At 46.0% G+C, this 23,509-nt stretch overlaps 1 protein-coding gene across 2 annotated transcripts in view; it reads left to right on the top strand.

Moving 5' to 3' along the window:
- Positions 1-23,509, top strand: part of NEURL1B (neuralized E3 ubiquitin protein ligase 1B) — a 137,354-nt gene that overhangs the window by 91,064 nt on the left and 22,781 nt on the right. The window contains exon 1 of one of the 2 annotated variants that reach the window (XM_071570375.1): positions 12,842-12,934. The exons of the other annotated variant lie outside the window; for it this stretch is intronic. Coding sequence (XP_071426476.1) covers positions 12,904-12,934 — 31 coding nt within the window. The 5' untranslated portion in view covers positions 12,842-12,903. Of the gene's footprint in view, positions 1-12,841; positions 12,935-23,509 lie in introns of those variants that run through there. 2 annotated transcript variants of the gene reach the window in all.

The following is a 23,509-nucleotide window of genomic DNA, read 5'->3' as shown; positions in this document are numbered from 1 at the left end:
GCAGGGAGAAGCCTTGCAGGTGATGTTCCCTGCTGTGGGCACTTCCGCTTGGAGGCAGCAAGAAGGTGGGGGCACTGCCTTGGTGTTTGGGTAGAGCTCAGACCAATATGAACTTGGGGAGACAGCAGCTGAGTGACCCCCTTGTCCAGTCCTCCTCCACTCCTCCCTATGGCTTAGGGTCCTGTGCCTGGCCAGGGTGAGTTGTTTCATGTCACACAATCCACTGAGTCTGAGGGAGCTTGAGGAGCCAGCAGCTGGGCTTGTTATCACCTTCATGCCTTTTCCTCTACCAGCCTTTAAGGCCAAGCTCCAGGGTGATGGCAGTGTCCACCAAACTACTACAGATGACCTGGAAACCTTCCCTTTTCGAGTTTCTTTCGTGTTTTTTTTCAGCTGGCACCCATCTGACAGGAAGATAGTGGGAGCAGCTGGAAGGAGATACCCAGCAGCACTGTTCATAAAAGTCCAGATGAAGGATTGAAACACCTGCTAGCACCAGGAAAAATGTTTGCTATGGGATGTTAGAAATTACACCCTGTGGTGCACATGGCTGCTCGCATGCATAATTTCCTCATCATTGCCAGTTAAAAAGGCAGGTTATGGATGGGCTGGTGTAAGCCAAGTGCATAGTAAAGGCAGCAGGCAGTCCTTGCCAGGCAGTGGAGATGATGTCTTGTAAACTGTTGTCCTTCATACCAAGTGTCACAAGTATTGTGAGACATCACCTCCTTTTCACTGCACAGAGATGCATAAAAGATGCTGCTTCCTCTTTCTTTAAATAAAGCTCTTCAGCAACAAAGTGCACTGCTAGAATAAGTCCTTTAGTTAAGGACAGATGAGGTTTTAAAACACACAGAGTGAACTCATGGTCATAGGAAAATCAATGACAAGTTTTTGGTTGATTTTATCTCAAAACTCAGCGCAATTCTTATACTAGGAATACCCAGTCCAGACCAAGTGAGATGAGCTAGAATAGATGCATGATGAAGAAAGCTGTCTGCCACAAGGGGCTTGGAGCCACATATCTGCTTGCCATCATGAAGCTGGTCCAAGGGGAAAAGATGACCTAGCTGGAAGATACAGAGATTGAAATCCCCTCCCATACTATGTCCATCAATGCAGCTTTCCTTCAAGAAGCTGCTGGAGTTGGTAACTACAGAGCTTCTGTCACAACCTCTGTGATCTCTGAGCTGGCCAAGACAGCCTCGCACAGCCTGGTGCCAGTTCTCTTGCATGTACCTCCCTATCCCTTACCACATCCATGGGCAGCAGCAGCTCTCCTACATCCATCCCAACACATGTGCACACAGCTGAGGTGTCCCAGCATCATCTCACAGGTCATCCCATCAAGTTGTGCCCTGAGTCCATGTCCCTCCCTGGCCAATGTCATCAGACTCCTTGGGAAGCTGTAGCTCACCTCCCTCTTCTGGATGTGCCTGGGCACTGAAATAAGAAAACCTATTAAAATCTTGGCAGAAATATTTTGTATATATTGCAGCTTGGGGTGGCCTTGTTTTCCTCATAAGTCTGCATGAGATGCTTTGGAAAGCTGTTTTCCAGACCTTGCTGGGACCTTCTCCAGGAGTGCATGTCAGCTTGGGCATGTATTGGCTGTTTCAGAAAAGCCAGGTCACTGCCTTACCTCGTGCCTTATGCTGAGACATGCCAGTGTGGTCCTCCTTTGTGAGCATGTAAAGCCTATGATGAGACTCAGCCTTTTTCAAAGTGAAAGGCTGAATGTCAACCCAAAATTCTGGTTCTCTGGCACCACAGAAGAAAGGCTGTAATGTCCTGGGAAGTTTTATAACATCCTCATCATCTGAAGTTTCTTTGAGGCCAAGCCCAACCTGGGGGCGTAATGAATTCAGCGTTCTCCCTCTATTAGACAGCTCTGATTTCTGCAGTTTTGTAAACATCCCCAAATCCACGTGGTGCTGTAGTAGTAGTCTTTCAGCTGCTTATCTCAAAGTGCCTCTCAAGGAAAGAGACAAATCCTGTATCCCAATCCAAATCATAGTGGAAAAGACATAGAAATTCAGACCTCTGATTTGTATATGGGAAAAACCCAGAGGGTATTAATTGGTGCAAGCTCAGTCTTGAGTGCTCGCCTGGGCAGAACCCTCTGAGGGAGGTGTATCCTCAGGAGATGGTCCTTCTGATGTTACCCATGAGGAACCTCAACCTTCAGGCAGGTCACTTTCTGCACAACCTCACACAGAGGAGGATGAACGCTCTTCCACTAGAAACTTGCAACACTGGGGCAAGATTTAGTAACTGCAGCTATTTCCCTTCTCTTTTCGACAGGGTTGGAATTAGATGGTCTTTAAGGTTCTTTCCAACCCAAATCATTCTATGATGCTGTGATTTATCAGAATCTCTCTAACTTCATTTTACATGACTCAGGGGTTATTATCTTGAGTCCAAACTGTTGAGTCTCAAGGGGATGCTTTGGTTTTTTTAATAAAAATATCCTGTCTTTATTTAATAGCTGAGATAGCACGTTCAGGCCAGTATCTCCTGGGAAGTCTCTAAAATTGGCAGCTAAAAAAATCAGTAGAATTTAAGAATTACTGATGCTTACAGAAGAATTGCTGATATTTATAGAACATGGATGTACACTTAATTTGGAGACAATTGTGCAGATGTAGCAGATCTTGGCAATTGTTTTCTCCCCTTTTTATTTTGCTAATAAGAACACATAGAAAAAAGAGTGTCATTCATTTGGACTTTTTGCTTTTTTCCTTATGTGGTTTCCCAATGCTCTCCCAAAGGCACATGGAGATTTCCACCTGTCTGTTCCTGCACACCCAGCATGCAATGCCTGCTGTGTTGAATCAGCCAGGGCTTCACATCCATCATTCTGCAATGGTTTATGGTCACTGGTTACAATGGAAACACCCTTGGTTTTTATGGTTTCTCCACCCAAGCTCCAACACTTTTTCCCCATAATGGGGATGCAGAGGAAAGGCTTGGTTGGAGAGTTGCTGCGACCATGGGTGACAACAGAGGACAGGGAAGGATTGAAACTTGTCCCATTTCTGCCTTTCTGGCACTTCTGCAAGGACAGAATTATGCCCTTGGACTCAAATGTGTGTAGAAACTTTGATCCTACTGTCATCCATGTTACGTCCAAGGGAGCTACATCTGGTTTTACAGTCCTTCTGAGGGATGAATCAGTTCTTGCTCAGAAGGGTAATTATTGTTACTATGGTTATAGGTGAGCACAAAACCCCAGCCATGTACTGTGAATCCCTGGTGATTTTGGTGCTGGGCTTTAGAGAACAAGACAGGCCTTGCCCCAGAGAGCTGCCTGCCCTTTAGGTTGCTGTCAAGGTATAATTTGTTTTTCATTACACATAAGCACTTCTACAAATTTCTGCACTGAGCCTTTTTGACAAAAGGTCTAACCTGAAGACTCCTGCAGGATTTTTTTTATATTTAACCAGGTACTATGATTTTTTTCATGCAGGGGAAGCAGCAACTGTCTAGGCTATCTGCTACAGAAGAAAAACCAGGCACCATATGCAATGTAACTCTTGCTTGCTCTATCTCAAAAATGCCAAACTCTGGGAGAGAATTCGTCCCACCAAACGCCCACTAAGCACATTTTTTAAATCTGGTTTCTCAGCCTTTCAGGAAAGGAGAAGTAAAATCTAGCTATGTTCTTCTTGCCTTCTGGAACTGGGCCCTGTTTCATGAAATTGAATGGCTAAGGAGGAAAAAAATATATCCAAGGCAAAGATGCTATTCTCAACAAAGGGAACAGTATATGCAACAGCTTCTGCAGCATTCCTGCAACATGATGTCTTTCCCTGCAGAGTCTCAGTTAGGAATTGATTGTCTAAAGCAGAGAATTGCTCGATTCAGAAAGGCTTAAGGCACACTTCATGAACTGTTTGCTAAGAGGATGAATAGATGGGCATGTGTGTATATAAATCTATAAATCACGTCTTCTTCTGCCCCAAAGAGGACAGCTGAGATTGAATTCTTTGTCACTTGATTTCATGTTCTCAGTGCTAGGGATAAAGGCAATAGTGTTTCACACATGGGGTCAGGATTCGATGCTGCAGCTCCGGAAGGGCAATCTGTGGAATAGAGGAGATAACATTTATTGTGAGAGCTAGAGCTCACAAAGGGAATAACAACATTCATGCTGCTCTGAAGGGTTCACAGTTAAGGGAAAGTTCAGTGAGTGTCTCTTATGTGGGTTCTCTTCTATTCCAATGTTGAGGTTTTTCCCCAAGCAATGCACAGGTTCTTGTTTGAAACCCTGGGTGTTTGGTGTCACTGCTGCTATAACTTGTTGCTGTTCATCCCAGTTCTTGCACTACCATGCCCATTGCTGCCTCTTCCTGCCCTTCTGCTCAGGGATGCTCTGCTGTGTTTGTGCTGATTTGGCTGGATTTTTGATCAGGCTTTGTCCCACTGATGATTTTTGAAGGTGGGATGCTGATGGTGGGAGTTGGTACCAACCTCAGAGCTGTGAGAGGCGCTGAAGTGCCCTGCAAGCACCCATGCTGTGACCATGGGTCCTCTGGGAAATACTCTGGGCAGGGAGGGGAGGGTTCAGTAGCCAGTTGCCCTGAGGAACAACCACATTTGTCTCCCAGAGAGCCCTCCTACCCAAACCAGTGACCTATATGCAGCACTTGGGTTCCAGCAGAATCAGTTCTCTGTGGAGGTCCCTCCTTGGGGCAAGTTGGAAGGGGAGCCCACAGCAGGAGCAAACCTGAACCCCTCAGCCTGTTTTCTGCCAGCTGAGGCTGTGCCTAGGGGGCATCTCTTCTAGGAAAGCCCCCATAGAAGAGCTGTCAGACCACACAACAACCCCTATAGTGCTCAGGCCAAGAGCAGCCCTGTGGCTATGGATATCCTGAGCATGCTCTCGTGCCAGTTTGGATTCTCCCCTTAAATCCCTGTAGGCAGTTCTGTCTATGGGAAGACATCATGGTGACTGTCTCCCTGGGTGAAGCAGGGTGGGATGTGGCTCCTTTGCTGAGCATGGTGAGTGAGCAGCACAGGGGTGCGTGGGTGGCACCGGCATGGATCTGTGTCGGTGAGGTGGGCTCTGATCTCACCGTAACAAGGAGCACCTTTGGAGAGGCACATCTGTTGTGAGAACTTTGACTCATCCCTCGCCTGGCTTGCACTGGGTACACTGAATGGAATGCAGGAGGTGTGCGGAACAAAAGGCTTTGCTCATTTCTACGTGGATACTCCATCTGCCTCGCTGACCCCTCTGTGCATTTTTCCTCTGAGATGACACACTGGGGATGGCTGAATACAGTTCCCTGTGTGGCTCTGGCATGGCAGGTCCAGCCTAGCAGAGGTGCAGGGTTTTGATGGGCTCTGCTCTACCCCTGGCCCATGAACTGCTCTCACACAGCCCATGAGGCAATAGCTTTGTGCCTGGATAGCTGGCACAGCAGCACAGGCATCCCTTGGACATAGAGCTTCTTGTTTATAAATTAACTACAAGCCATCAAGGGTCAATTCCCTTTTGCTATATTATGCGTGAAAACATTGGGAAGCTCAAGCAAGAAGTGAAAGATGCTTTTTCCTTAATAGTTTTCTATCCACTATCCCTGTGCACACTTTTCTGCGTCATTTCAAGAGAGTAGCTCCTAAGCAGAGACTTTAGAAGTTGGTCTCGTTTTTAGAAGGTGACAGAGGCATCTTCTCGGTTTTAGAAGGTGACATGGGATTTGCTTTGTTTTGATTTGTTTTTCCCATGAGCTCCTAAGATGTAAAATATTATCAACTAGTGAATTTAAAAGTGGCCTTTCAGTCATTGTCCTGTCTGGGGAAATCAGTAACAGGTGAGAGAGCTGGAGGCACGGGCAGATGTCCTCCTCTGTTTGTGTTTCTTGCTTGTCATCTGTTCCCCACAGAGCTCCCAGAGGTCAGCCAATTCTGTCTGCCTGCTTCACCTTTCTGTTACAGAGACAACTCTTCCTTCACTAGGAAATAGTTGGTCTTTAGTCAGCCCCATGAAAGGCTGGTTTTCTACCCCAGATGCATCCCAAATGTGACAGATTTGCCTTGACAGCAGCATGCTACTTTTCAAAGAGCTCAGAAGAAACCCTCCTGCCAGCAAATGTAGGTAGTGCTTTTTTTCATTTCTTCTGGAGAAGTTTCTTTTTCCTTCTGGAAAGGATTTCTCAGTCTCCCAAAATTCATCATGTGGTTTTTGTGTCTCATAAAAATGCATCCTCCTTGACTGTAGAAATACTGCTCCCTGCTAATCCCAGACCAGGGACTGTGGGAATGCTGCTGACGTAGTCAGACTCAGCTAGCTGAAGGGAGTGGGATAGATTTGGAAATGGGTGCCAGCTCTCCTCCCTGCCCAGTGACCCTCTGCTAAAGATGGGCCAGTTTATATTTACCAGAAGCAGAGGGAATGGAAAGCTTGGGGGGTCAGGAGTAACTGTTGCAGATGTTGGGCTCTGGGTTTGTTTATTTGGATCTCCCAAGCACACTCTGATCCCAAACTTTTCCGCTCTGACTGGGTAAACTGATTCCGGTATTTTAGTCCAGCCTGAAGTGGACAAGTGTGCACAGCCCCTGATTCACACGCACTTCCACTTCCTCCATGGTGGCTGCTCATCACCACCTGCATTCTGGGAGTTTCCCCAAGAAGAAAGGGAGTTTCCCCAAGGGGAAGGGGAAAGGAGTTTTTCCAAGGGTTCTTATTTATCTTGTGCACATCAGTGTTTAACAGAAATTATGTTCATTTTCCAAAGAGCCCTGGTTTGCAAATCTCTAAGTTTCCTGTGGCACCTCCTATCCATCATGTTTCTGAAAATCATTATCCCCAATCAGCCTGTGATTGGTATCCAGCACCCAGAGACTGTATTCTGGTAGTTCTGACAGTACTTCCCAAGATCAGCCTGTTGCATTGGAAATAAAGTCCTGCTTTCCTTCCCTTATTAAAATAATAATTTGCACTTATGTAATGTTCTTCAGATCTCCAGGGTGAACATTAGCTGACCCTGCTGTAAGACAGAGATGTGTTTCTGCTCTGCAAATGAAGGAAGGAAGGCAGAAGGTCACACAGCATAGCAAGAGCAGAGCTTGGACTGTAATTCACAGAACTGCTCTTTCCCTCCTGCTCTGGGCACTGCTGCATGGCAGAAACAGTCCAAATTAAGAGATTATAATGCATAATCCATACTAGTGTGCCAAGAATTCTCTAAATCATATTACACTGTCACATAAAATGATGACTCATTTGGTAACACAGCCTGCAACCAGTTCCTTTATGTTAAAATTACGTGGACAAAACTGGATTTAAAAAGAAAAAGCAGAGTTTACTGTGTGTGTAGTGAATGCTGAGTTATAGATGCCTTCATGGATTTTGTTTTGGCTGATGCTGAAGGAGCATTTGTCAGCCTGTTTGTTGACAGTGGTGCTTGGGACCAGAGATGCTGACATTCCACTAACAATAATAGGAACTGCCTCTGTTTGTTTCTAAATTGGAAATTCTTCCCTACATGGGCCCAACCCACCCTCCACCCCCGTCAAAGGAAAGGGCATTCGTCTGGGACTGGCAGATGGAGCATCTCCCGGCAGAGCTGGTGCCTCTGGGCTGCAGTGTGTTTGGTCACTGCCAGAAGCCCCTGTTCTCCCCTTGCCTATGGAAAGGGTGGAGACAAAGCACAGTTAATCTAAAGCAGTTAATAACATGGCAGAACAAGTACACTTTTCCCAGGAAAAGATGCTTTCACTGACTCTCCCTGTTGATGTTTTTCTTTTCTTTGCTGGCTCCACTCTCCTTGCTACTCACTGCATCATCATCATCCTCACTGCCACCTTGGCTTCTGCCCCTCAGCATGGCCTCTGTTGCTGTTTGGGGACTGTGTTATTATGCTTCCCAAAGCCACTTGGGTTGTGGCTTGTGTGAGTGACATTGAGCTGTGTTTTGCTGCACTGTGGTTTCACCATTTCCTTTTCCTTTTTATGCCTGGGCTTTAATTCCCGTGGCTGAGGAATCCATTGCAAAATCCTTTTTGCCAGGAATTCCCACATGTTCTTCAGCTGACAGTTGTTCTGGCATCTTGTCAGAGATTGCTTTTTCATACCCTGCATGGCTGGAACATGTCATAGCCACTTGCTGCACTTTGAATAGAGAAGTCTGTCTGCGCAGATGGTCACTGCTTCTTTTGAAGCCACTTGTTTGACCATGGGACCTGTTCATCTCTGCAGACTTCCTTTCCTTGTCTGCCTCAGATCCCATGGGTCACCTCTAGCCCAACACCATCCTGCCCTATATTCCAGAAAATGTGGTTCAGTCTCCCCAGCTTTGGGTAAATAAGCCTCACAGCAGCCAAACCTCCAGCAGGCAGTAAGGACTTGGATCAGGAAACAGTTTCAATTGCTGCATAGTCAAGGCCAGTTCAAGAAGCCTCTTGGAAGATTTTCCTAATGTTGTGCTGGAAGCTCCTGCTTCCCTTCATTTCTTAGACACAAAAAAATAGTAAGAACCAGTTTCTGTGCGTGACCTGTGGAGACCCTGCGCGTCCTGTGCTAGTGCTGAGAGCAAGGGAGGGAAGTAATTGCTTTCAGCAGTTGGGAGGCGTGGGTGGCAGGATGGCTTTGCGCAGTGCTGGAGGACGCTCCGTACATGCATCCCTCCTAAACAAATACCTCTTTAAATGTGTGTTATGGGAATTCAGGGAACAGCTTCTTTTTTTTTTCCTACTCCAAGTAGGAGAGAGGCTTATTAGTACTCCTTCCATAAGCGAGGTGCGGAGGCTGGGAAGTTGTGAGACAAGTAGCATTTGCTTTTATCAGTCAAATCTGCTCTCTTCTGGACAGTCACTTCAGCCAGAAATACAAGGAAAGGAAGTACGAGGTACTGTCAGGAGCATGACTATTACAGGGCAAGCACAAAATAACTGTTCAGCACAGCTACAGAAATGAAGTTTTGTCAGTAGGAAGGAATTATTTCTGTGATGCTGCTTGATGCATCCATACTGGATAAGTACCTGTTGAAGAAAATGTGTTCTGTGCCACTGATGTGCATGTCAGAGTAACTGCACTCTGTTGGATGTGGAAGAGCCTTTTTCCTGGGTATTTTCAGACTACAGTCTCTGAGAATTCCCATGAAGTTCTTGCTAAGTAAGGGAGGGAAAGAGAGGTTTTGAGGTGAGATGTGATGGAAGTGAATGAGGTTTGGACAGTCTCAGAGCTCCAGACAGATGGAGATGAAAGAGAAAAGGATGCTTTAAGCATCTACTCAGATTTAGAATTACAGAGAAAGGAAAAAACCAGACCTGAAGGTGGAGGGGTGTGAAATGGGAGCAAGAGTTGACAACCCCCAGGCTGCAGAGCAGGGTTAGACACAGCTTTGGAGGGAAATGTCTGCACGCAGCAATCTGGTCTTTGGTAAAAGACTGATAAATCTGGGAGGTCCACAGGTTTTCAGTCGAGCTCAGCTGTGAACAAGATGGAACAGGGCCAATTTGAGAGCAGAGGAGTAAAACTGGTGCTTGCTGGGAGGCAGCCAGGAGCACGGGTGACTGTGGGCCAGGGAAGGTGCATCCTGACCTAAGCTGAGACTGGGGATCAGAGGAGACAGCTCCACTTAAGCCCAGCAGGGCTCCCTGCCCCAATGGGAAAGACAGATTTTTCAGTGTTTCATCTCACTGTTGCTGAAAGAGCCGAGTCTGTCATTATTTACTGCCATCTGTTAGAGAGACAAGAATGGCAGCTGCTAACAGTGATACCTTACATCTCATAACATCTTTCATCCCCCAAAACTTGAGCCCCCAAGGGATTTACAAAGACAATGCAACTGATTTGATGCCATATGAAGAGTTACTCCCCAGGCTGGTATCAATCAGTGGGAATTTAGCTGTTCCTTGTAAGCTGTTTGCATCTCTGGGAACCTTACCTTTATACAAATGTGTTTATATGACTGCTAACAGGCAGCACAGCCCAAACCCTCTCATGAGAGCTCTGGCCTGTGCAGGTGCTTATAAGAGGGTTTGTATCAGACCACTGTCTGTGACAAAACCTCAGGTAGAATTCATCACATTTTTGGTTCAGAAAGAAATTTGTCTCCCTTTTTCTTTTTTTTTTTAGTCCCATATGCTAAAGGCCTGGGTACACGTCCATGCACAGTAAGATTTAGAGGTGATTATAGTGAGCTGGGAAGCAGATGCGTGACATCAGTGTAGTACACAATGTCTTCCAGAGACTTTTTCCCTTGCATGGTATTACCCTGATCACACTCCACTGATCTCACTAAGATGAATTTGAGGAGAAGCTGCAGTACAGTGACTAGAAGTGTCCAGTCCTGTGAGTTGGATTCAACACAGTCAGTGTTTTGTGGATTCTCTTCTCCAGAGCAGAGCTCTGGAGTTGGCTGATGGCTGAGAGATAACCTTGGGCATGTTTCTTGGGTTCCTTTGTGACCCAGTTTCATCCCTTATGAAATAAGGATAATGTCACTCACCTTGTCTGCAAAATGGTTTAAGACCTAATAATGAAAAATATTAGGAAGGTGCTTAGATGATATTACTATTTTATATCTATGAGAATGAGATTGCAGATACCAAAGCAAATGCCACCTGTGTGCAGGTCGTCCTGTCTCTTGGTCAAAAGGAGGGGGAGAGAGGGAAGGGGATTTTTTAAGAAGCAGCCATCTGCCAGGCTTAACAGAAGAAATTACTGAAGTGTGTTATCAAAAGTTATCAAAACTTGCTGGAGCGGAAAGAATTTTAAAATGCTAATGAGCTTTCATCTGTGGAGCCTCAGTTGGGCCAGTTGGTTTCCTTTCTGCATTTCTCCAGGCTGACTTTGCCCTGCCTTTCAGTCCTGGCTTTGTGTCCAGTTCTGGCTGTCTTGTACTTTCTCAGTGTGGTTTCTGGGGAGGATGAAATCATCTTCACTGAACTATTTCTCATGCGTATCGTTTTGCGTTGTGTGGAGTGGGTTATTTTAACAAGCTCTAAATTTTTACCATGCCAAGAAGTAGGAGCATTGGTTGCATTCCTGGAGGCTGCCTCCGTGTCCTAAGGATGTGCATTTCCATTTTATTGTCTTCTATTTTTGCATCATTTTGGGCAGGAGGAAGGGCTGGAACACCCTGGGGACAGGCAGTGCTGTTTGTGGGTTGATGTGGCCGGGGTGTGGAAGGAGGCATATGGGCAGATAACCCGGGAGGTGACACCCAACCCACACGTGGCACACACATGAGCTGCCCGGGAAGTTGCAGGGATCCAGCTGTGGAGAGCCTCTGCTGCTGCCTCCGGCTTTTGAGTGCTCATTTAAGCGCTAAAATAACAACTACCACTCCCTGCTGAGGGAAACCAGCCGGGATTAGCTGAAGCCTCCCATTCCCCGCTGTCTAGTGACACAAGGACTTTTCCCTCTATGTAAATAGGGTGACAGTGCTGCCCTTCCCTTCTCCCTCAAGGGGAGCTCTGTGTTCCAGCGCTCTCCTCCTGCCCTCTGACAGCTCCTGTCCGTGGTTTACAGCTCAGGGCACCAAAGGCAGTGGGAGACATGTGCTAACCCAAGGAGACAGCAGATGGGTGCAAACGCTTTTAAGAACAGCTGCTGGTGTCTCATTCAATAATCCCATTTTTAACAAATCTGTATGATAGGAAAAAATACTGGAAATTAGGTTTTTCTGTCCTCTCTCATCTTCTGAGCCACACTTGACCTGTTCAACATGATCTAGGGATTAAAGGCTTGTTATTTTAGCTTCTCTACAATACATCAGAGACTGATCTCTGCCAGGCTATTGAGCTACTATTCCTTGACTCTCCTCTGCTTTCCAGCTTTTTCTTTTTGTGTATGTGTGTTCCAGGACATGTGATAGTCCACAGGTGTGACTTCTGCTAAGGGACACAGTGTCTTTTCATGCTGTGCACTTCGGCATCAGCCCAATGTGTTGGTTACCAGCATGTTTTGTATCTCTTGAGGCTCCCAGTTCTCCAATCTTAAAACTATGGAAGCTGCCTCAGAGAAGAAGGGCTTGGCAGCATCACTCCTCAGCATCATTACCCCTCAACAGCATCACCCCTCGGCAGCAGAAGTGTGGCCAGGAGGAGGAAGGAAACCCTTGCTCTTCTCTGATGGGGCTATAAACATGTTTTTCTATCTGAGATCAGAAGGGAGAGAAATTGTGAACCCGGTATTGTCAGTACTGCACTGGAGCCTGTGGACTGAGGTGTCCTTCATCACCGTGGGATTGCTGTGCTTCAAACTAATCATGCATTTCCCAACACAACACTCTTGCTAATTCCCTCAATTCCCAGGTGGGGAAGTCGTGTCATTGAGATGCAAAGTGGCTTAGCCGAGGTCACCCGTAAAGAAATGGCATGGAGAGGCAAAGAGCTCGGGTTTATCGACTCCCAGTGTAAGCTGGTACCCCTCGGCAAAGTGTAGCTGATGCACACCTGATGACTCTTACGGCTACCGCTGGATGCTCTCCAAACCGCTGGTTTTGCTATGGGGGAAAGAAGATTTATTTTTTTCCTAAGAGGGATAAGCAAAAGGTCTGTCCGGGGGTCAGTGGGCGGCTCTGAGGTATAGCCGAGCCCGTGTCTGCCCAAAACCCCGGCTGGCAGCTGCTCCAACAGATGCCAGGGTTGCGCGCCGGAGCTCCGCACCCCCGTCCCCGCCCCGCGCAGGGCGGGTTCCCGCAGCCCCGGGCACCCCGGAGAGGCAGCGGGGCAGGGAGGGTGGCGAGGCAGCGGCACCCCGGGGAGGCGCCGGGGCACGGACGGTGGCGGGGCAGCGACACCCCGGGCTCGGCCGCGGCTCGGGGGGGCGGGGCCGCGGGGCGGGGCGGGGGCGGGCGCGGAGCGGCGGCGGGAGGCGGGCGCTGTCCATGGCCCTGCGGAGCTCCGGGCGGCCCCGGGCTCCGCCGCGCCGCCGAGTGAGCGAGCGATGGGCAACACGGTGCACAAGACCCTGGCAGGTATCGGCGGGGGGCGCGGGGCTGCGGGGCGCGTCCTGCCCCGGGGGATGCTGAGGGCGAGCGGGGGGAGCCGAGCCGAGCCGGGGCGGGAGGGCTGTGCAGACCCCCCGGGTCCGACTCCCCGGCGACCCTGCGGAGCGGCCCGGGAGAAGTCAGAAATGTGTCAAGGATTTTTTAAATATGGTTGTTTTTACTGATCCGCGGCGGGCACCAGGGGTGATGCTGAGCGCGGGGCACGGCTGCGCCCACGGGGAAGCCGCGGACACGGGTGAAGTGGGGCTGATCCTGCAGCTGATGGGGCGATCCCCAGCCCTTTGGCCGAATCATTTTCCCGTCTTATTTGTTTTTAATGTAACTTTTTAATGTGGAGAGACCTTAATTGTTCAGAGTCACCAGATGAAAACTGTTTGAAATAAGGTCTGAAATGTTTGTTGGGCTGCCCTGGTTTTTAAACTGCCTTTTAGTGAATTCTGCTCTTACACAAGAAATGTAGAGATTCTTTTCCTTTGCAAGTTCATAACTGTGGGGCTTTCCCCCCTCAGAGAATCTGTGCATAATAAAAACAGTTGGTCTCTATAGAATCAACAGTGTTGAATTACTGAGCCCCTGCCAGGCTGTATCTTCAGCTAGTTTGCTTTTCTTCTCTTTTCTGCTCTTGCAGAGCTCCTGCTTTGCATCCTTTGTACTTCGGGATCCCATAAATAAAAAGGGTATTATTAAACTTATTTAAAGAAGCAGGAGGACCTATTGAACACACGCACATGGCTCCCTGCAATCAGCCAGGGAGCTGAAATAGAAATAAAGAGAGGAATAGATTTGCATTTGGATGTGCCATATATTGTCTTTGCAAAGAGACGGTGCCTGAGACCTTCAGGGCACAAAAGAAAGCTGCTAAGCTTGTGGTTTAGCTGTGAACTGGTGATTAGATTTCTAGTTGCACCTCCTCTCAGTCTCTAATACATTTAAATGGGACATTAACTCCTTTCACAATAAGGAAGTTTTGATTTTTTTAAATACTTCACCAACTGGCAAATAAAGGCATTGTAAGGAGTGTATGACCTTGGAGAAAATTCATTTTGTGAGTTGGCTTTTCAGCTGGAGGCAACCGCAAGGAGCACATGCAAAAAACCTGGTGAGAAAAAAAGGCAGGGAGATATCCTTGGGTCAGGAGAGGTTACCTCGGTAAGGCCAGAACTTCTGAAAGAAAAAAATATCTGTACCTGCTGGGACGTGGGATTTAGCTGTGAGCTGTGCTACAAGGCTGGGAGTTGTATGAGCCGTTCTGCTGTGCTAGAACAGTCTCTCCTGAGCAGCCTTCACATGCTCAGCCTTACACACGTGAATTTAAAAAAAGGGATGACATCAGCTGCACCGCAGCTCTGTGATTCAGGAGTTCCTCGCGGTGCTTTCAAAAGAAGTGTTTTAAGAAAGAGGAAAAGTTTGATGGAGAAAAATGAAGGCTTGATTTATGTAGACCTCCCAGCTCAAACATTTGTTCTGGTGGCCTAGAAAATCTCTGTCCTGTCCTGCCAGGTGGAGACTGTCTGTAAGGATTGCTTCGCTGGGGATAGTCCATTTGCAAACATTTGTCAAATTGCGCAAGGCAAAGCTATGCAGGACGCTTGAAGCCATTTGCTAAAGGTGCTGGACGATGCTGAAAATGTGTCTTTTCCCCAAATTCAGCTGTGTTCAGTTTTTACAGCATAATGACGGTTAAAAGCAGCTGTTAACCTGTGGCTGAAGAAGAGCTTTTGGATGTTTGCCATTTGGAAGTTTATAAACATATTTTGTCGAGTTGGACCAATTCAACAATTTTTCATATTCATGTGCTCAGATGAATTGTTTGTCTTTCATTATCCAAATGACATTACAGAGGAAAGCAGGTTTAGAACTGTTCTTGGAACAGACCTTTTGAAAATTATAAAATTTTTCCAGAAGACTGAATTGTTGGATGAAATCCTATTTATAAATGCTAGAGTTGTTTAAAATTACTCAAAGATAATGAGTCAGAATTACATCTTTCCTCTTCTTGGTCTAAAATACACCTCTTTCTTCACCCTGGCAGATTGAGCAAGGCACTTTCACTCTCATTTTGACCAAGAGAGGAATTGTTATCCACTGACCCATGGGCTGAAGCAACTTATCAGTAACAAACAACCAAACAGAAATCCCCAAACTAAAATTTGTTTGCTTGTGTTACACTGATTCACTGTAGAATAATTTTTGTCGTTTTGTTCACCATAAATAGCTTAAGGTGGAAAAAGGCCTTTCAGTGTGGTCCAGTGTAGAGGGAATATGGAGGGACTTGGCTCCTGGAAAAGCCAAACAGTCAACAATTCAGATGTTATATAGAAATGCTACTCCTTTTTTCAAACAGTGGAATTCAATTTTAAATCCTGTTGAACGCAGTTCAACTCATTTTTATCCCTGCATTTGTTCAAATGCTTTCTGTGCTTGTAACATCTTTAAATCTTTGCACAGCTTCATCCTCTCTCTCCACATATTCATGTAATGACACAAGAGCACACGCTATCGGTGCCCGAGAAATTTGTGTTGGGAGCTTGGGAAACTTATGTTTGCCAAGTGTCTGATGGTTAACACACAATGGGTGAAGACTTTGTCAAATTAACAGAGAGGTTCTAACCAGAGTGGTATTGAAATGAGTAATAGGCTGTGGCTAATGAAAGGCAGCTTCTATATTTGAACGGGTTGAGGAGGCATTTGAATGAAAAAGAGCTGAGATGTGTCAGATACGCTTAACAACAGGCCTGGGGTGGTGGTGGAAATTGCTCTTATCTGAATGACAGCTAAATGATACCGGACACATTGCTCCTGCAGCTGGCCTGACTCGGAGGGGTGATACAACCTTCGGGCTCCTCCATGATCCCATTCCAGACCATCACCGACCCTCCTGCATCTCCAGTGGGAGGATCTTCCACTGCATCTCCAGCACAGTGTGGGAATTTACGCTTGGATGTCATTATTTTCTTGCCTGCCTCCCCTCACCACTCACTCCCCATTGTTTGAGATGATTTGCAGGCAGGTGGTTAGGCAAGAGTGAATTCTTTATTATTGAGGCACGGCGTTTTCCTGTCTCCTGCAGGTGACAGAGCAGGTGTGCAGCCTTGCAGCCAATACGCAGAACCTGTGCTGGCCTGCAGAGTGGGCTGGGAGGCCGTGTGATAGTGGTGGTGGTAGTGGTGGTGGTTGTGGTGGTGGGTGGGTTGCTGCATATGGACATGGGCTTTGTGGCTGGTTACCTGCCGTGCTCCGCAGAGGATTGCTCTGAGTTAATTCACAGATGAGAGAGGCAGCAAGCAGCACACCCCAGCATTGTGGATGGGGCTAATTGTTCTGTGCTAATTGCTTTTCTCAGCAGACACTTCGAAGAGGGTTCAGAAAATGGTTAATAGCCGGTGGAGGCACGAAGATGCTGGGAACTCAGTGGGGCTTCAGGACTGGCAGGTTGGGAGAGGTGAAAATTCCCCTGACCCGGCAAAGCTTTTACGTGCAGCTGTGAGGAGCACTGTCTGGGAGACTGAAGTGACAGCAAGTGTCCCTGTGGTGCACAGGCAGCTCGTGGTGACAGGGTGAAGGTGGACAGCTGCTGGGGTGGGCAGGGCAGGGCAGGGCAGGCAGGAGGCACTCACTGGCCAAGGCACAAGTCAAGGACTTTCCATTTGGGATCCAGTTGTTGATCCTGACCCAAATAGGGTCATTGGTATTTAACAAAGGAGCCAAATTCCCTTTTTAGAATCTGACTGGGATCTGATTGCAGTGCTTCTCCCACAGCCTTCCTCACAACTGCGAGGAATACCAAGTATGAGTGGCATTTGTGTCTGGTAAACACAAGGGAGAATGGGGCTTGTTCTGGCAGAAGTGACTTAGTTTCAAGAAATTATTTTGTATTCTTAAGAAAAAGGCTTTTAATAACTAACCCTTTCTCAACAAGTCAGAAATCCCAATTTTAGACCTTCACCAGACTGGTACTCCCATCTGCCAGCCTTTGCAATAACAGTGATGGTTGCAGGGCCTGGTTACAGCAGAGCAACAGGAATTTACAGTTTCTGAGTAAGAGATGATGTTTCTGTGTAGCCCTTTTCATAAAACTCATTCACTTCTCTTGTGAGAAATGAGGAGCAAAAACCATGTTGCAGGAAAAGGTATCTCTGCCTTTTCCAGGGGCTTAAAGCTTTGCTTCAAGGAGCACTTTTGTTTAGATGTATTTTATGATCCCTTCTTCACTTTTAGCTGCGAGTGATGCACAGTGGGAGGAGCTCTTGGTATTGTGAGGAGTTCAGAAAATTGTTTGATTTGACTCCAGTCTGACTTCAAGAAAGCTACAAAATAACACTTCAGGTTGTTCTGGTTTGAGTGCAAAAGGCACCTGTTCAGACCAGTTTTTGGTTTGGGTTTGTTCAGCTCTTACGAGCACTGACTGCAGGTGTTTATCCAGCCCTATTTTGCCTGTTTTTCTGCATCTTTTAGGCGGGGAGTTGATGTTTCTAGAATCTTGTCATTGATTTTGATGACTCCCTGTGTGACCTTTGAGTAAGTGACTTTATCATAGTCTTGCTTTGAATGTAAGGAAGGTAGGAAACACTGTTTGGCTCACATGGATTTACAAGAGTTAATTAATTATGAAGCATTTCCAGGAAGAAGGTCACAGAAGTGCAAAAAATGGATTAATTTGCTGCTTCCTTAGTAGCTTTCTGCTTTTCCACTCTTCAGAAGGAAGCCTGTGAAGCTGCTCAGCCTTCGCTCTGATTTAGAGCTGAAACAGGCTGATCATATACTGAGGACTATCTTTAACCAGCCTTGCACAGTACAAACCCAAAACTGTGCTGCAGCCAACTGGCACAGTTAATTCAGCACTGCCATTGGGATCTTGGCTGCTGAGATTGGATACACAACTGTACTCGAATCCAGGAAGGCACCACCTATCAGGCTGGTGTTAAATGGAGCTGTGTGTCATGCCCCATGGTCGATGGGCTGTCAGACACACAGAGAACATTGCCAAGTGTGTCATTAAAGCAACAGCTTTTTGTTCTCTCCACTGTCACACTGCACAGTGCTGGGCAGGTGCCCTCTCTTTTATTGTTTATGCAGTAGAGGGGAATTGCTTTACTCAGAGGTAGCATCTCTGGCAAACGGCACTGTCCCCTTTTATTTCTTGTAATAATTGCTGCAGATCAGGAGGGCCTGTGTGTCACCATCTCGCCCTCCTGTAGATGCTGAAAATCACACCCCCAAGTCTGTGTGTGTAGGCAAAACCCTTAGAGAGCCCTCACCGCAGGCAAAGGAAATAGCTGCTTCCCAGCACATTACAATTTGACAACCTATGGAAGTGCTTAAGTATGTTTAAGGTGTTTAACTTTAGGCTGTGAAGTTTGAATGTACGGGCATTAATGTTTGCTTGACATGAAAGGGATGAGTCACCTTGAAGCTTATGCTCTGCTTCTCTTCCTGTTCTAGTAAGGATCCTCTTTGCATGTCACATTCAATGGCTTTTCAATTAGGAATGCAAATGAGTACCTCAGCCCTCGTTAGCTCCAGTGGATTTAGCATTCAAGCTCATTGAGTTTTGGAGTTGCACTTTCGGGCAGTCAGTGTCCTGCTGCACAGTTTGCCTTGAAAGGAAACGTTTTCTTTCTCATCAGCATCCCACTGTTTACAGAGCCTATCTGTGCAGCTTGGGAGCTAAATTAAGAGCAGGCTTTCCTAAGGTGGAGTGTGCACGTCACCGTGATGGATGTGGTGCATTTAGGAGAGAAGCAGGGAAGCAAATTTGCTGAACCAGGCCAGGGTAGAGCAAGTGAGAACCCAGGACCAGGGGCTCTTGCTGGGGTGGCTTCATGTGCTGCAAGATGGGATGGGGCCAGGTGTGATTCTCTGAAACACTGTCAGATTCCCATCTGAGTTTCCTTATGAGGAAGGTGTGTGCAATCTCCTCCATCTCTTTTTGTATTTCCATGTGTCTTATCTCCTGTGTTGGTCTCCCTTCTCCTGCCCAGAGCATTTTGGCGTCCTGAGCCTGCTGCTGGTTCTTGCTGCAGAAGCCAAACCACGGGGCTGACTCACGACCTCCACCTTCCCTGTTCCTCATGGGCCCCTCAGCCACACATTTGGGGCATCCTGGCATCCAAATACGCCAATCTTCAGACTTACCCAGAGGGCAGAGGTGTGCTCACATACCAACAAGTGCAGAAAGAGGTGGGAGCTTGAAGGGCTGTTGGCAGGGACCTGGGTCCATGTCACATGTTGGGGAAGCTTTTCTTGGGACAGCTGGAGGAAGTTTTGCTGTAGGAGGATTTCCATACTTTGTTCTGTCTTCTTGTTTAGTCAACTTCTGACCCTTGCCTTCGGCATCACTGATCTGCTGCATCCTGGAGGGGACAGATCCTGTGCCAATAGTCCGTGTGTCTATTTGGTGACCCCAGTGCCCTTAGCTTGCAAGGTCCTACCACTTCTCTGAAGAGCTCCCCATCCCACCTCTTTGCTTGCAGCAAATACAGCAGGACTATCCAGAGGCATCACCAGGAGGAGTCCCTTCCCACGAGTCCCTTAGATATGCCCATGGGAGGACTTTTTTGGTGGGAAGGAGATGCTGTTTACTCTGAGTTGTTCATATCTTGATGACGGCTATGTTTGTTTTCCCTCTGTATGTTAAAAAGCATGAATCATTGGCACTGAGAGGTCTGGTTGAAAGCTTTATTTCAGTATACCTGTGCCAGCTTTTCCCTTCAGACCTGGATGCCCTGTTGTCTCAATTACTGAGTGCTGGAACATTAAATTCCTGGTGTCTGAACAGTTGAACTGGGACTTTGGGGAGGAGTAAGGGAGGAAAAAGTGATTTCTTGCTTGTTAATTTGTTTTCCCCTCTGTGTCCAGGGAGTTATCTTCCTCTGATTTGTGTAAGCAGGGCTTGCTTTCCACCCAGGAGCTTTTTCACTCTGTTCTTTCAGACCTCTGGCAGTGGAGCCGCTCAGAGATCTCCTACTGAGCGGATGAGACCCCAGTCCTTCCCCTGCTCCAGCAAAACCATTGTCTCTTTTTCCTCTCTGCCCCAATGGGACTGGTGTAAAGAAACCAAATCAGAACATAAGAAATGGCTTCTTGCTTGCTGCTGGAATTACACAGGAAAATTCTTTAAGGAAAAAAAAATTTAACTGCATTTCAAAGCTTCCCAATGCAGCAGCAAAGTCACATTTAGGATTTTTTTAAGAGCTGTTGATGCTTTCAGGAGAGAAAAATGGATGGAGTTGTGTTGTGTTGACTAGATAGTTGCACTTAACAGGTTTAATTTTTGAAATTTTATTGTTTCGCTGTTGATATTTACATAATAATGACACTTTTGTCCTTTGGGAATTCTCCTATTTTAATAATTTTCCTCTGATTGTGCTTCTAATGGCATGTCTAATGGCTATATGGGTGAAAAGACCACATAAAAGCAGTGCTCTGATTTTTATTGCTCGTGTGGCAACACGGAAGACAGTCAAGAAAGAATTTCCTTGAGCAAAAGTTTTCCATGAGGTTTCCAAATGCCAGGGAAAAAAATTGATTTTTGCATTCTTCCATAACTCAAACATTAAATCCTCCCAAGTCCTGCATTAAGAAGCCAAAGATAAAAGATAGACTATCCCATTTGGCAGCACAAATGAAATAATTTCATTCAAGTTTATCTTTCTTTGCTCAGCAATAATTGGCACTGTGGCAGTAGCTTTTCTCAGGCTGTTATCTGGTTTGGTCTCATCGGGACACTGGCTTCTCAGCTTAATACGTTCTGTAATTTATGGAGTGCAGTTCAAAAGTTACCTCCTCGGTGTGATGCTAAGGTTGAAAACATAATTCCTAATGAGGGAAAGTTGCTGTTACTTGGGGTCTTAAACTCGACACAGTTGGATAGAGCTTTCTTTTTTCTGGTAACAGAAAACACTTGCTGCTTAAGATCTGCCTGGTCTAGTGTCCTGATGGTGACCAAAATTACTGTAAAGAGGAGCAGCTGAGATGCTGCAGTGAATTACAGGGTTTTGGGGTGAAGATAGGACCAGGACTCCTGAGCACATGCTCTCCAGAATGCAGCTGGGCAGGTTATCACCAGTGCAAAGCCTTGGTGGTATACAGTAAATTGCAATATTTCTGTCACTGAAGGTTTTAAAGAACAAGTTTGTTATTCATCAGCTTGGAATGGAATTAGTAGAGCTGGTCCCATTATGGGTAAAGGTAGGCTAGATAATCCCTGTAGGCTCCTTACAAAGCAGTGTGTCCTGGAGAAACACCCCTTTAAGGGCTGTTCCTTTCCTCAGGACTCTGTCAGAAGCTCTTGATTACTTTGTCCTGCAAAGTGAAAGGATTTTTAAGTACGAAAACTGAAATAATTTAACAACTGCTGTTGCTTCACTTGTAGTGATAAAGAGTATTTTCTATGCACATGGAAGGCTCACAGATACTTCAGTATGCCAGGCATTTTGGCTGATCTCTCCTGGAAAGGAGATGTCCTCTACAGAGTTCGAGGCAGATCTTCACACTGGCATCTGATTTGAGTCTTACATAGCAATTACTGGGTGATTTGGCAGCAGCAGAACAGCACCACTTGTGCTGCTGATGTGATCAAAGGGAGAGGGTGAGAAGGACAGATGCTTCGCAAGGCAGAATTTCAAGGAAATCCATCTCAGTTAAAGTTTATAAAAACTGATCTCAGCCAACAGACCCTACAGTGTGTCTTTAAATATCCCAGCCTTGAACAGCAGAATTGGTCATGCCTGGGGATTCTTGTTATCCAGGGATATTATGAGGGATAGGAAGAGAAAGTGCAATATACAACTACAGACACACAAAGACCAAATGCTGTTAAGTAACAAAAATCAATCTCCTGAGTCTAGATGTTGTTTCAAAAAATGTCGGAGTGGCTTGGGGTGGATTTTGTCTGATTGCAGATTGCTTTGCCCATCAGCAGCTTGAGCTGTGCTGGACTGAGGGCGCTGGCCTTGTATGGACTGCCCATGCAACAGCTCTTCGTCAGAGGTTGGACTTGATGATCTCAAAGGTTGGACTCAATGATCTTAGAGGTCTTTTCCAACCTAAATGATTCTGTGATTCAGAAATCTGACAAGAAGCACTTTATGTAAGACCTTTCATATCCATGGAATGGTGCAGGAAGGGAGATTTTTTCTGAAATAAGAATGCCTTCTTCCAAATTAGCTTAGGCTGCTGCTGACGTCATCTGCTTTGAAAAGGGATGTGAGCATGCCAAATACCAGTGTCTGCACGGAGATACTGGCAATAATGAATCTCTGCCCGCTTGCACCCTGCCTGCTTCCAGAAAAACTTCCATGTCTAGACAAAGGATGCAGCTCACCTGCAATGCTCAGCTATCCCCTTTGTTTGTTTTGATATTGCATAGTAATTAAGAGATGAATTTATATTAAAGGGTTCCAAGAAATGCCTTTGCAACCCCAGTGTTTATGTAACAGAGAAAGAGAAATTCATAATTTATTGAATTTGTGTGTGTTCTGCTGGGATTATTCATTGGAGGAATGTACTAAGTGATTTTTTTGTATCCTAGTAACCAACTGTGGTTGCTTTTCCATGAATAATCTTTATGGTTTAACTTGACCAGTCAAATCTAGAAGGGAAAACTCAAGTAAATTAAATTTATCAAGGCAAATAATTACAAGGCACAGATAGCTTTTTGCAGGTGAGGGAACAAATTTTTTTCTCCCTCATTTAACTGCATAGTAATCAGATTGACAGATGCTGTCTGGAGAGTCTGATTTTACTGAGCAGAACAATAGTGGAAGTTTGACTCGTTACGAACTAATCTTCAAAACTGGATTTTTTTAATATTCATAATTAATGAATCAGTTTAAACTGCCCTCTCCTCCCTCAATATGATGGTTTCCAGCACTTTTTAATAGCGGTGGAGATTATTTCCCTTCTGTGGGTGCCAGGGAGTCCCTCACAGCTCAGAGTTCTGGCTGTGCTGATGGTTCATCTGCCTCACAAGTACACTGATGATCAGTTAATAAAATTCTCTGTGAAGCCCTTTCTCCCTGAAATTCCAGCCCTAAGTGGAACAGCCAGAGTTTATCACTTAATAGGAATGTTAGCATTTTTCTTCTTGAAGATTTATTTTGATTCAAAATTAGACTCTTTTCAAAATTGTGTTTTGAGGGATCATGTTTCTTTCAAAATGGTCTTAGAAATATTAAAAGCCAGATTTAGAAGCAAAACAAAAATAAAAATTTGCTTCCCAGCTCTCTGACCATGTTCCTTGTTTCTCCCACCCTCTTTGAGCATTCAGCTCACCAACTCCAAGTGGAGGGCAGAGGTACATTCCTCCCAGAGAGGTCAAAACTGCTTCTCATTTTAAACCAAACTATTTTCAAACCATCTTTTGTATGCATTCTTATTTAGTAAATGTTTATATACCCGTGTGAATTAACAGGACTCTTGTAAACACTGAAATCTATGGACACACTGGTAGAATCAATCTCCAAACCATGTCAAGCAGCCCTTATCTGGTTGCTCAGATTTTCCTTTGAGATGAGATTAATGGTATCACCTCATTAGACA

The sequence above is a fragment of the Pithys albifrons genome, chromosome 15 (assembly GCF_047495875.1).
Source record: "Pithys albifrons albifrons isolate INPA30051 chromosome 15, PitAlb_v1, whole genome shotgun sequence".
Lineage (NCBI taxonomy): Eukaryota > Metazoa > Chordata > Aves > Passeriformes > Thamnophilidae > Pithys > Pithys albifrons.
The sequence above is the reverse complement of the archived record's forward strand: the minus strand, read 5'-3'. Positions and strand labels throughout refer to the sequence as shown.